The sequence below is a fragment of the Peromyscus eremicus genome, chromosome 1 (assembly GCF_949786415.1).
Source record: "Peromyscus eremicus chromosome 1, PerEre_H2_v1, whole genome shotgun sequence".
Taxonomy (NCBI): Eukaryota; Metazoa; Chordata; class Mammalia; order Rodentia; family Cricetidae; genus Peromyscus; species Peromyscus eremicus.
In genome coordinates this window covers 62,484,003-62,497,049 of record NC_081416.1, presented here as the reverse complement: position 1 = coordinate 62,497,049, position 13,047 = coordinate 62,484,003, and the positions used below count along the sequence as shown (strand labels likewise).

General features: G+C 44.0%; 1 protein-coding gene across 2 annotated transcripts in view; it reads left to right on the top strand.

Moving 5' to 3' along the window:
• Prap1 (proline rich acidic protein 1) overlaps positions 1–13,047 on the top strand; it is a 20,706-nt gene extending 7,659 nt beyond the window's left edge. For both annotated transcript variants that reach the window (XM_059264950.1, XM_059264958.1), the window contains exons 2-6: positions 4,265–4,396; positions 10,729–10,795; positions 11,934–11,986; positions 12,521–12,627; positions 12,735–13,047. In XM_059264950.1, the coding sequence (XP_059120933.1) occupies positions 4,380–4,396; positions 10,729–10,795; positions 11,934–11,986; positions 12,521–12,627; positions 12,735–12,952 (462 nt within the window). In that variant the 5' untranslated portion in view covers positions 4,265–4,379 and the 3' untranslated portion in view covers positions 12,953–13,047. The remainder of the gene's footprint in view (positions 1–4,264; positions 4,397–10,728; positions 10,796–11,933; positions 11,987–12,520; positions 12,628–12,734) is intronic.

The following is a 13,047-nucleotide window of genomic DNA, read 5'->3' as shown; positions in this document are numbered from 1 at the left end:
GGCAAGCATACATCCTGATGTACCTCTAGCTTACATCCAATCATGGGTAAGAGTACATCCTGACCTATTTCCTGCCTGTGAACCTTCCACCCACATGTGATCAAGCACATTCAATGCAGATGGGTCAAACAAACTTGCTTAAGGGAGTGAAAACACATGGTTTGTTATCTCCCATAAACAATAGCCTCCAGCATTTCAGGAACTATCTGTCCTTGGGCAAGGGGCTTGTGGATCAAAGGCATTTTTGTTTCATGGATCTCTAAGGCATAGCAATTAAAACTTAAAAATGTAGCTTTGGCTCCTAGAGTAGACCAAGCTGGTTTCAAACTCAGATCCACCTGCCTCTTCCTCCCCAGTGCTGGGATTAAAGGCACTGACCACTCATTTTAAAATAACTAGTTGAAAGAGGTGAAAATGTAGCTCAGTGGTAGAAAGCGTCTCTAGAAAGTCTCTAACATTATAATAGACAGCTAGTTGATGAAGACTGTATACATTCAAGAAACAAACTACATTTCATATATACATGCATTGTGTAATGATCTCCATGGTCCTACAAACTAATGCATACATCACTACCCACACTGTTCATTGACTTCCCGCATCATAAATTGTTCATCTTTCCACTTGTAGTTAGTGCCCTGTGACAACACCTTCCTACTCCATAGCCCTGGCAAGCACCCTTCAACTTTCTTCCTGATCCCCACATTCTCCATTCCAAATTAAATTGGGTTTATCCAGTATGTGTCTTCCTGCATCTGTGTTATTTGATTTGCCCTAATGTTCTTGATATTCATCGCTGAAGCTCCTGCATATACAGAGTGGAGAGAAAGCAGTGTTCTCGTCCTGCTCACAGTCTAAGGTGGGCTCTGTCAGTCCTTCACCACTAAAGCAGTGTTCCCGTCCTGCTCACAGTCTAAGGTGGGCTCTGTCAGTCCTTCACCACTAAAGCAGTGTTCCCGTCCTGCTCACAGTCTAGGGTGAGCTCTGTCAGTCCTTCACCACTAAATTTGATGCTTTCAGCACATGAATATACACACCTGTAATCCCAATACTCAGGAGGGTAATCAAGGAAGATCATGAGTTTAAGGACAGTCTGGGTTACATAGCAAGACACACTGTTCCAATTTAAAAAAAAAAAAAGAGCAAGCACAAATAAGTAAGTAAGAAAGATGCTTGCTGTACGTTTCTTGGGGGAAAATTTTTTTTTTTTTATTTCATTAGGTTTAGAAAGCTCTCTTCCTAGTCTCCTCACTTTCAGTGCTGAGGATTAAAAATATAGCCTAACCCTAGTTAAATGTCTTTTCTTTAAAAAATTTACTTTTAAATTTATGCATGTATATATATGTGTGTGCACATATGTATTTACCTGTGTAGGTAGCCATGGAGGCCAAAAGTGTATTAGATCCCCTAAAGATGGAGTTACCAGAAGTTACGGGTGAGTGTTAGCTGCCCAGGATGGATGCCCGGAACTGAATTGTGGTCCTCTGCAAGAGCTGTACACCCTCTTAACTGCCGAGTCGTATATCCACCCTGTAGGCAGAAGTTTCTGTCCTGTCAGCAACTCCCAAGTACTCGGTGGCCACTTCCTGAATAATTGACTCAGAGGCTTGATATTAATTATAAATGCTTGTCCAGTTGCTCAGGCTCATTACTAACTAGCTCCTACACTTAAATTAATCCATTATTCTTATCTATGTTTATCCACGTGGTTTGGTACTTTTTCTCCGTATAACATTCTCATCTTGCTTCCTCTACATCTGGCTGGTGACTCATGACTCTGCCCTTCCTCTTAGTTTGGTTGCCCTGCCTCTACTTCCTGCCTGGCTACTGGTCAATCAGCGTTTTATCAAACCGATTAGAGTGACAAATCTTTACAGTGTACAAGAGGATTATTCCACAGCACCACCCCACCGTCATTTCAAGCATAAGTGGATACTGGATTTTGTCAAATGCTATTTTGTCAAATGCATGAGGCACACACACACATGCACGCACACACACACACACACACAGAGAGAGAGAGAGAGAGAGAGAGAGAGAGAGAGAGAGAGAGAGAGAGAGAGAGAGAGAGAGGAGAGAGGAGAGAGAGAGGTCAAGTGTTCTGTGTTGTGTGGGTTGGTCGAAGAAAGAGGTCACTCCAAGATGAATTCTTTAGGCAGCAGGGAGGGAGAGCCTCCGATGGACTGAACCTCAAGCAGCCGTTCAAAGGCATATTTATTGATTGTCACACAAAGTTGCTTTTTGGGTAAACAAGTTCTTCATACCAAAGTCCCTGATCTAATCTATCCGTTTTTCTGAAGGAAAACATCACATCCCTGACACTTCAGTCCTTACTGTGTACGTTTGCAGTACCCAATAACCACAAGTGTGTGCCACAAGTGTGTGCCACAAGTGTCTTACGGCCATTGTCACACAAAGGCTGTAAAGCTCGCTCAGAAAAATAATTCTATAAATCATGGAAAACAATCACTGTTTTTGTTGTTGTTTTTGTTTTTGTTTTTGTTTTCCGAGACAGGGTTTCTCTGTGTAGTTTTGGTACCTATCCTAGATCTCGTGCTGTAGACCAGCCTGGCCTTGAACTCACAGATATGCACCTGCCTCTGCCTCCACCTTAACTTAAAGGTGTGTGCCACCCCCGCCTGGCTAACCATCACTGTTTTACACAAAGATTTCTTCAAAGTACTTCTAGAAAACAACTACTCATTCTAATGTTTACCCTAGATACAGTGACTCTGCTAGACTCCTACACTTCCCCCTTTTGTTTAAGCTATATTAATTACATTGAAGAGTGTACTGCCACACAGTGAAGACAGCCTTTTCTCTTTTGTGGTCTCATGGTCTTACATAAATAAGCCAGAGAACATTTTAAAGCCAGTAAAGTTATCACAGAAAGAACAACTAAAACAATTGCTAGGACAAGAAATCTATTAAACTGATTTATGGGATTAAATTAAGCTATGGTATCTGTAAGGATTTCCATAACAATAATCCCAGATACATCAGGCAATTTATTTGAAAAAGTTTCCTTAATTCCTTGTTGTAAATCATAAATCATTTGAGAAGAATTAGGGTGACTCAACAAATGCATTTTAATATTTTCCCAATTGTATTTGCTTTCATTAAACCTTAAAGGTATAATATAATATTCCAATCACATTTTAGTTTAATTTCTTCTTTCAAAGTCACTAACTGATCCCCCAAAAGTAACACAGCTTGTTTCAAGTCTATCTATTTTATTCTGTTGAGTCCAAAGTTCTGCAGAATGCTGATGCCAGTCTCTAACAAAATCAGCAGTTTGAATTTCCTTATGAAGGGCCAATCTAGCTGTTGCAGCAGTAGCAGTCAATGCAATAATTCCCATAACTACAGCAATAACCAGTCCAATCATCCAATGTGTCCTTCCTAATATTCTTTCAGAAAGTTTCTGGATTAGAATCAGCACAGGTAAATATTGCCATGGCCTCAACAGCTTCACCGGCATCCAGACTGCTGGCCTTGGCTCTAAGAATATATAAACTTTCAGAAGTGACGTCTGATAACATACTAGCATTAATACATGTATGAAGAGTACAGCATTCACAAATGATACTATAGTTATTAGGGTGCCATTGTATAGGTCCTTTCAATAATATATAAGGTAATGGCACACATGCTACAAAGGTAGGACTTTGATTTAATCAAAAGGACAAAGTATAATTAGCATCATTAACATTTAACTTCCCTTTCAATGCATTAAGCGGGCATAAGGCGGTTGCTAATTTCCAATTAGTCTGTACTGAATTTCCAAATTGCAACATAGGACCTGACATTCCAACTCTATGCCATTGGATAGGTTCATCAACAGTAGAGCTAATTTTTCTAGTTCCATTCAAACTATACCATTACCGTTTCAGCTTTGAGTGAGAATGTTTTCCTCCAGGGAAGCCATAAGAACTTCAATCAATGACTTCCCCTTAGGAGATGTTAACAAGCTCCTGAGGGTTCTCACTTTTACATTGTTGCCAATGTATCTAGTCAGATTCCTTGTTGATAACCCACGTCTTCCAAAACATCAGATTTATGGAATTAGTAGCATTAATCTACAGTCCTCTAAAACTAGATGCATGAAGCATATAAAATTTATTATGGAAATCCTTGGTAGTATAAACTATAAATAACCAAATTTGAAAAGTTATATTTAGACAGTGAGTTCCATTACCAATACAAATAGGAATTCCTTGCACTTCCACTGCATAATTTATAATTTCCTTACCCTCTTCCTCAGGCTTATCAGGTCCTCTGTGGTCATGAGGACCAGGTAGCTGCCAGTGGCCATGTCAGAAGAGCAGCAGGTGGCAATTCAAGTTTGAGGTGTCAGCCCACCAGGAGGAAAATCCTTGATGGATGAATCTCATAGGCAAGTCCCCGAGTTCACAGACTCTAGAATGTCTTTTGCTTTTGCTGTGTCTTTACATGTTTGCTGCTTCCATCTTTCTCTGGTATCTGGCATGGTGTGAATGGGTGTGGGGAGTTCCTTCTGCCTATAATGTAGTGTGTTTATCTCATGGAAATATCCCATTCTACTGGGTATGTTTACCTGTGGATTATTATGAAGATGATTTCTTCTTAAACTGTACTGTCGAATTGATAATAATAATGTTAGTTTAAATAGAGTTTTGATGATTAAAAATATAAACAAGGAAGTGTCACACAGCTCGAACACATGAGTTTCTATTGAGGAGCCATATAGACTGTGGCTTAGGTTAATGATTAAGAAAAAATGATTGATTCACAGTAGCCCAGCTAGTTTAAATTCTTTTAATCTTAAAGTTGGGAGATGTGTTCACAGATTTCATAGTGCATCATAAGTGAAACAAATCTTTGAAAGTAACTTAAAGTAAGACTAAGATGTTTCTGTCAAATAGCTTTGAGGTGAAAAACCCAAGAAGACAATCTAAAGTTTTAGAAAGGCACATAGGAACTCTTTAAGATCAGGGAACAAGAACAAAGCAGCCCAATTATCATTAACTGACATGCCTTTCTTGCTAAGATTGGTTGATGACCAAAGGTGATGATTAATTCCTTGTATCCATTTCTGCCCTCAATCTTCTGATATAAAAACTATTGATGAATGGGTACATACCCTAAAGATTTAAAGTAGAGCTGACTGATTGTTTTTCATGTATAAAAGTTTAGATTTGTGATTCCTTTAAAATTCCTTGTAAGATTACCTTTCAAGATAAGTAGTAAAGTGATTTGGTCCTTTCTTTTTAACTGCAAAATGCAGCCTGCCAGTAAAAGAATACCTTGCTTGCTCACACTCTGTTAATCTATAACAAGTTGCTTGGGTATGAATGTATGTGGGTTTTTGGGATAATTTGTTTTTCACCTATAATACATAAAATGTTTAATCATATTAAGGGATAAAAAAACATGCTGTTTTTTATTTGTGTTCATTGTAATCATTCACTTGAAGAATAGACTGTAACCACATTGTAATTTTTATATTGCCTGAAAGATTTTGCTCGGGTATATAAGCTGTAAGGGAAAGAATAAAGATAGAATTAGAAGGACTTAGAAGGAAACATCAAGAATAAGAAATAAAAGCTGGCCAGGTGGTGGCGCACACCTTTAATCCCAGCACTCAGGAGGCAGAGGCAGGCGGATCTCTGTGAGTTCGAGGCCAGCCTGGTCTGCAGAGTGAATTCCAGGACAGCCAGGACTGTTTCACAGAGAAACCCTGTCTCGAAAAACAAAACAAAACAAAAAAAAAATGAGAAATAAGGAAGAATAAAGATAGAGTTAGAAAGAAAACATCAAGAATGAGAAAACTAGGGGGAGAACATCAAGAGAGTTAGAAGGAATACAGCAAGAGAGACAGAGGGACATTTCTGGATAGAGATAAGAAAAGAGAAAGGAGAATACAGATGAATAAAGGAAACCATCAAGAGAGCGTGTATGTCTTTCCCCTAATCCCCTCAGATAAAAGTCACAGTAGGCCGACTCTGGATTTCCCTTCAAATCCTGCGCTGCTGGAGGCTGACCCCAGGAAACAAAAGGTAGCTGAGAAGATTCATTGACCACAACAGGAATATCTCTATCTCCCCAACTTACCCTTTGTTAATTGGTGGATTATGAAGCACAGTAAGTATGATTCGTCCCTGTTACCTGTACAGTTACCACAGACAACAGAGCAAGGCACAAAGTTGTAGCATTCAAAGGTTTCCTAGCCAGCTAAACTATTGCTTCTCCTTGTTCAGTCAATTTCTTAAGCTATCCCATGTAGGAGGACCAGCTGTCTGCTTTAAGAGCTTCCTGTATCTCTTTCTTCCACAACTTTTTGTCTCTACAGAAACATAAGCATAACCTCAGCTCCATCATAACACCTTCCCTGGTTTCCATTCTGATGTTAAAACATCCGTGTAATACACAGGCTGACTCAGTCCAGCAGACTTTTATGATTCAATGCCTTTCAGCAGCTGTTGTCTCTGCTTCATTAGTATTTAAAAATTTTAAAGTTAGTAAAGCATTATATAATCTATCCCTGGGAACCCTCGCATCCCCCTTCTGCTTACAGAGCATCTCTTTTAGAGTGTGAGTGATTAGATACCTTGACAATTGTTTGTCCTTTAGGATTATACGATATTCCTGTAATGTGTTTTATGTTACAATGTGTAAAAAATTGTTTCATTTTACTGGATGATAAGCAGGAGCATTATCAGTTTTAATTTTTATCAGTGTGTCCATTATAGTCATTGTCTTTAATAGATGTGTAATTATACAATCAGCCTTTTTAGAACCTAAGGCAGATGTCCATTGCAATTCAGAGTGTGTATCAATAGTATAATGAATATATTTTAATTAAAAAAATTTGTTAAGTGAAATACATTCATTTGTCAAACTTTATTTTTTTTTAGTGTCCTTAGGATTACTTCCTACAGGTAAAGGAATTTGATTATGTAAAGAACAAGTAGGACAGTTTTTTTAATAATTTTTTTAGTTTATCATCAGGTTATGAAATAATTTTCAAGCCTTTACTATTAACATGATGTTTTAATGAAAATTTGAAGCTTTTAATACATTTTTATTAATAGTTAATTTAATTAAAATTAAATTAAAGTAAGTTAATTTTATTTCCTTTTGTTAATACAGTATGAGATGAATGAGTAATATAAAGTGGGTAATGCCTTTCCGAGATTGCCTGTTGCAGTTGTATAAATAATAAAGTTAATTCCGAATTATCAGGAATAAGTTCAGCCATTTCTATATGTGACACAACTCCTTCTGCATGTTGAAAATCAGTAATTATATTAAGATATTCATTTGGGTGCCAAATATCGGGCGTTCTGTGTTGTGTGCGTTGGCAGAAGGAGATCACTCCAAGATGAATTCTTTGGGCTTGTGTGGCAACAGGGAGGAACAGCCTCAGACAGTGATTCAAAGGCATATTTATGGATTGTCACACAAAGTTGCTTTTTGGGTAAACAAGTTCTTCATACTAAAGTCCCTGATCTAATCTATTCGTTAAAGTTCTTCAGACCAAAGTCCCTGATCTAATCTTTCCGTTTTTCTGAAGGAAAACATCACATCCCTGACACTTCAGTCCTTACTGTGTACGTTTGCAGTACCCAGTAACCACAAGTGTGTGCCACAAGAGTCTTACGGCCATTGTCACACAAAGGCTGTAAAGCTCGCTCAGAAAAATAATTCTATAAATCATGGAAAACAATCACTGTTTTCCACAATGATTTCTTCAAGGTCAAAATACTTCTAGAAACAACTATATATTCTTCTAATGTTTACCCTAGATATGGTGACTTTGTTAGATTCCTACAACACAGAGAAAGAGTGGGGAGGGGGAAAGGAAAAGGAGGAGAGAGAGATAACTGGGAATGGCATGGGCATTATAAACCTCAAAGTCCACCCTCAGTGACACAGCTCCCCCAACAAGGCCACACCTCTTAATCCTTCCTAAACAGTTCCACCAACTGGGGCCAAAGTATTAAAATATACAAGCCAATGCAGGGGGCATTCTCATTGAAATCAACACACAAGGTAACCTTGGACTCACAGAGGGAGTGTTGGACCACGGTGGGGTGGCGCGTGCCTTCTTCCAGTGCTGCTGCCTGTCCCCATTACTCTGAGGAAGATTGTTATAAACATATCTCTGGTACTGTGAGTTCAAGTGGTTTCTCAATATCGTCTCTTCGAATTTCAACAGTCTGGGGCATACCCAGGCCAGGTGGCTTCCTTCCTTTTGGGTCTCTCTGAAGCTCTATTTGCAGTGACCGCCTATCGCCACTAGGGGACACCAGTTCCCTGAGTCTTTCTGAAGGTGATATGCCCACTTATCCATGGTTTGGTGGGAGCGACCCAAGGGGCAGCTCTTGCTTGGAGTGACAACTGCTTTATCCTGGAGTCCCAAAAGAAAGGGGTGGGGCCAAGAAGCCTTGCAGAGCCTGGCGTTTTTATGATCTTTACTCTATCCTGTAGAATCCCCACCCTGAGCCAGCCCTGGGGACACTCAGCTACAGTGGTATTGTGGCTGTCAGTCTGAAGCTTAGTCCCATAGGGGGCTGAGGGGTAACATTTGAAGGCACAGAGCCAAGTGTCTACCTATGCAGAAGACTTCAGCTATGGTGGCCAGAGGGAACAGGAGCCAGTGGTGCTGTGGTGGGAGATCTGGTGCTAAAGTGGGCAGGTCATGGTAGAACTGACAGGTAAGAGATCAAAAGTCTCCCGGTGGCTCAGTCTGTGCTCGCTGCTCAAGTTATATGGTGGGGCAGGGCAGCCTTCGGCTAGGTGATTGCTGGCCCCTGACCTCTGGTCAGACACACCCACGTAGGGGCAATAAAATCCTAAGCAGCCAGGGTTGGGAGGAAGAGGACCAGGCACCTGGACACTGGAATCTGCAGCTTCTCTACTCGCCTAGAGCTCCTCAGCACCGAGAGGGAGCCCCAGTCATGAAGAGGTGATGCCATGGCCCCTGGGTCCTAACTTTCCTACCCATAAGAGTTGGCAGCTGGGCATTGGCCAGGGTGGGCCTGGCTGTGTGGTTAGGGCCACACTGGGTCTGAATCCAGGAGCTCTGGCTTAGAGATAGGCCCTGGGTGTTAGTCCATCCCCATCTGAAGCCTGATTCCAGGGTAGTATCTTAGGGGAAGAAAGGAAGGAAGGAGAGAGGGAGGGAAAGACCCTCTCTTTTCTGTAAAACACCCACCCTCAGGTCTGAAATCCAGGATTTACCTATAAGAGCAGCCCAAGTGGCCTCCAGATATGCATGAGGGTGAGTTGTCCCATGGGGTCCCTAGGCCAGTAGAACATTAGATCCTAAAGGGCCCCTGGCAAGAGGCAACAATTCGAGGCTGTGATGGCCCAAAAGAAAGGGGACAGTGGCAGGGGAGGGGAGGCAGGGGAATATGTAGCAGGCCTTTGACGGCTGGCGGGAGTATAGGCAGGGCAGGAATCAGGCTAGGGCTTAATTTTCAGGGAGACCTTGGACCCCTGTAGGACCTGAATTATCATGGAGGGAGAGGAGAGAGAGGACAAAAGGGCTAGCACGAGGTTCTCCATGTTCATCTCTCTGCCCAGCATACAAATAGGCCTCTGTCTAGGGGTTCTGAGGTAAGACGGGGCTACTCAACCCTATCTGGCCAGATCCCCACCTGCTGTCTTTTGACCCCTATTCTAGTAGGAAGTTTTCTCAGGTCCTGCCCGGCCCTGCGGTCCTTCAGCCATTTATAAAATAATCATTCAGAGGCTTAATATTAATTACCAATTATATGGCCTATGGCAGGCCTCTTGCTAGCTAGCTCTTATATCTTAAATTAACCCATTTCTGTTAATCTATATTTTGCTATGTGTTCCATGGCTTCACCAGTCTGCTGGCATCTTGCTGCTCCTTTGGCTGTGGCTGGCATCTCTCCTCCTTCCTGTCTCTTTCCTGTATCTTTGCTTGGATTTCCCTCCTGCCTCTAAGCTGCCTTGCCATAAGCCAATGCAGCTTTATTTATCAACCAATCAGAGCAACACATATTCACAGCATACAGAAAGGCATTCCCCAGCACCTATCACAAAGTGCTGAATCACAGAGAAGAGAGAAGGTTTCTTTGAGGCTTTAGTACACACACACACACACCATGCACATGCATGCATACACATGCATATCATATAACATAAACACATGCATACTTCACACACATGAATACCTTTCTACAATCACATGTTCAGAAATACCTGCCATTCCTTCTGTTCTGCATGATGGGGCTGGGGCTACTGGCCACCTGAGAGCCTACTAGAAGTTACCCTACCCCCAATACCATGGGTTGTGGCCTCAGGGGTGTTGTGGCATGGCATTGTGCTAGGGCCTCCATCCATCCTGTCGATGCTGTCATGCATAGGTGTGTGCAGGCCCACATGTGTGTCCTTGTATGGCCTCTGGAATCCTCAGCACTGACTGCCAGTGTCCTGTCACAGTAGGATCTGCCTAGGGCATGGGGTATCTTGGCCACAGGTGGAGAACTTGGCCTCAAGACATGGAGCAGGAGTGCCCTGAGCATCTTGCTTGCTTATCTTGCCTGCAGGTTCTTTCTTGTGAGATCAAAGTCAAGGTCTATCAATGGATTATCAGGGACCTATCCTTGGTCTCTCTGTCCAAGACACATGCCACCAGCCCCAGTAGGTCTTGACTGGAGCATCAGGAGTTGAGGTGACCCCTCACCACCTCACATTCCTTCTCTGGTCCCTCAGGTTTCTCCTGGCCACCTGTCTGGTGGCTGTGCTGCTGCAGGAGGCAGGTGCAATTCCAGCACTCCAGGTATGCAGGGGCCCCTCTACCTCGCCCCATCTCTGGCTGCCAACCTCTGCCCAGTTAGCATGGAGTATTGGAAAGGGCCTCTTTTTCTCCACCCCAAGCTGGGCAAGGAGAGGGGAGGCAAGGCAGAGGCTATGTGGTGAATGTGGTAGCTGCACCATGTGAGCATTGAGGAGGGGCCTCAGGAAGAGAAGGGCATGGACCCTTCTGGGGTCTAGTGGACAATCTCCATGACACTCAGGTTACTAGGTGAGGATATGGGCTTCCATAACATCCAAGTGACCCGAAGGACATGGGTCTCCATCACACCCATGTAACCACATGGGGATGTGAATCTCTATGACACCCAGGTGATCCCAGGATGAGGGAACATGGTCCTCCATGGCACCCATGTTACCAGGTAGGGATATGGGTCTCTATGACACTCAGATGACCCCAGGATGGAAGGATATGGGCTTCATGACACAGATTAGAGGTGGGGACATGGACGTTGAAAACACCTCGGAAGACCCTGTGTGAGGTGAGTCTTCTCCATACTTAGCCTGACGTACTCACTGAGGGTGTGGTCTAGACTGGTAACAGAGGGCCCAGTATGAAATGAACTGAGCTTGCTCTGGGCCAAGTCCACTCAGTCTGCACACGTGGCTATGAAAGAGGATGGGGAAGGCCCACCCTTCTCAGCCATCCACAGCTTCTTAGAGCTGGTCACTTCCTCAGGGTCGTCCTTTGCGTCACTTCCCCTGGTACTTCGTCTCAAAGGTGTTAAATTCAGAGGAGCTGACTACCTTCTGGGCCACTAGCCAGGATTTGGGAGGGGCAAGCACAGCTTTAACTGTTGCAAAAATCCGGGGTGTAGTGAGGGTGCAGAGTCCAAGGTGAGCCCCAGGTTCCTGCTAAAGAACTCTACTTTCTCCTAAGCTGGCCAGGTTTTCAGGTAGGCTGGCCATTCGGGGACAGGCTGGGGTCCTAAATTCCTTATCTGTAATCCTGATAGCCACAGTGACCTTTATCCCCCTAGAGTTAAACACAGGTTGAGCTGAAGCCCTGTCTGTATGTGGGTCTGAGAGTGGCCTCTCCCTGGGTGTCTTCCAACCTTGGGCTACTAACTGGCAAAATCTCCACCTGTGACTTACTCTCCTAGGTCCCTGTCAAGACCAAAGGCAAACATGTGATCCTTGAGCAGGAAACAGAGAAGTAAGTGCCCCAGAAGGCAAGTGTGGCCTGGTGCAGTGGGGGATGGAGAACATGGCTCTTCAGAAGCTTTTAGGAGGTGATACTCAAATCCTACAGATGCCTCCTTGGGAGTTCCCTCCCAGGAGCCCCAGGCCATCTCCCAAGGACCCCAAGCCATCTCCCAGGAACTCCTGGTCATCTCCCTGGGACCCCTGGCCATCTCCCAGACTCAGTTCTCCCTGCAGCCTCCAGTGAACTAAGTTTTAGAACAGCATAATGTATTACCTCCCTCGCCCTTGAGGACCCTGCCCAGGGAAGGCTCTGACCTTCTCAGACCCCACCCCTGTACCCAGTGCTTTAGAGATGCTAGGGGCACAACGCCATGTACTCATCCCGGGTCTTACAGGGCAGTTGATAAAGTGGGTGGGTATGGAGTAGCTTCCCAGGTCCATCAGCTGCCCCCATCAGGGGGGCAGAGAATGTCTTCTGAAGTGGGGCTGGCCATGTCTGATTCTTCCCACCTGTGTGTGAACCTTACCCTACTCATGCTGGCAGGGCCTTGGGTGCCAAAGCCTTGGAGCCCCTGGAGAAGGACCACCAGCTAGGGGCACTGCTGCCTGTGCCCAAGCAGAAGCTTGCAGCTGCTGAGGAAAAGCGTTCAGGTCAGAGTGGGACCAAGGCCACATCATGGGGGCCATTTGGACAGAAGGCCAGTGAGGAGGAACTTGTGAGGGAGACTGAGGCTACATCTATTTCTGCCTCTCCCCAGATGCCATGACCTGGGTGGAGACTGAAGACATCCTGAGCCGTTTTCGGAACCCTCACTATGGTCCAGAACTAGATCTTGACAGCCTCCACCATCCGACGTACGAGGAGGTCCAAGATGAGGAAGTGCCCCAGCCGTGGCCCGTGATGTATCGTCAGGTGCTCCAGGGGCCAGAGGAGGACCTTGACCACATCTTCCACTCTCTGGAGGACTCCGAATAGCTCTAAACCACTCTCCCACTTCTGTTCTGAGGCCCAGACTGTTGTGACCACTGACTCCCCAGCTAGCAAAAATAAACACCTGCAAACAGGTAGAA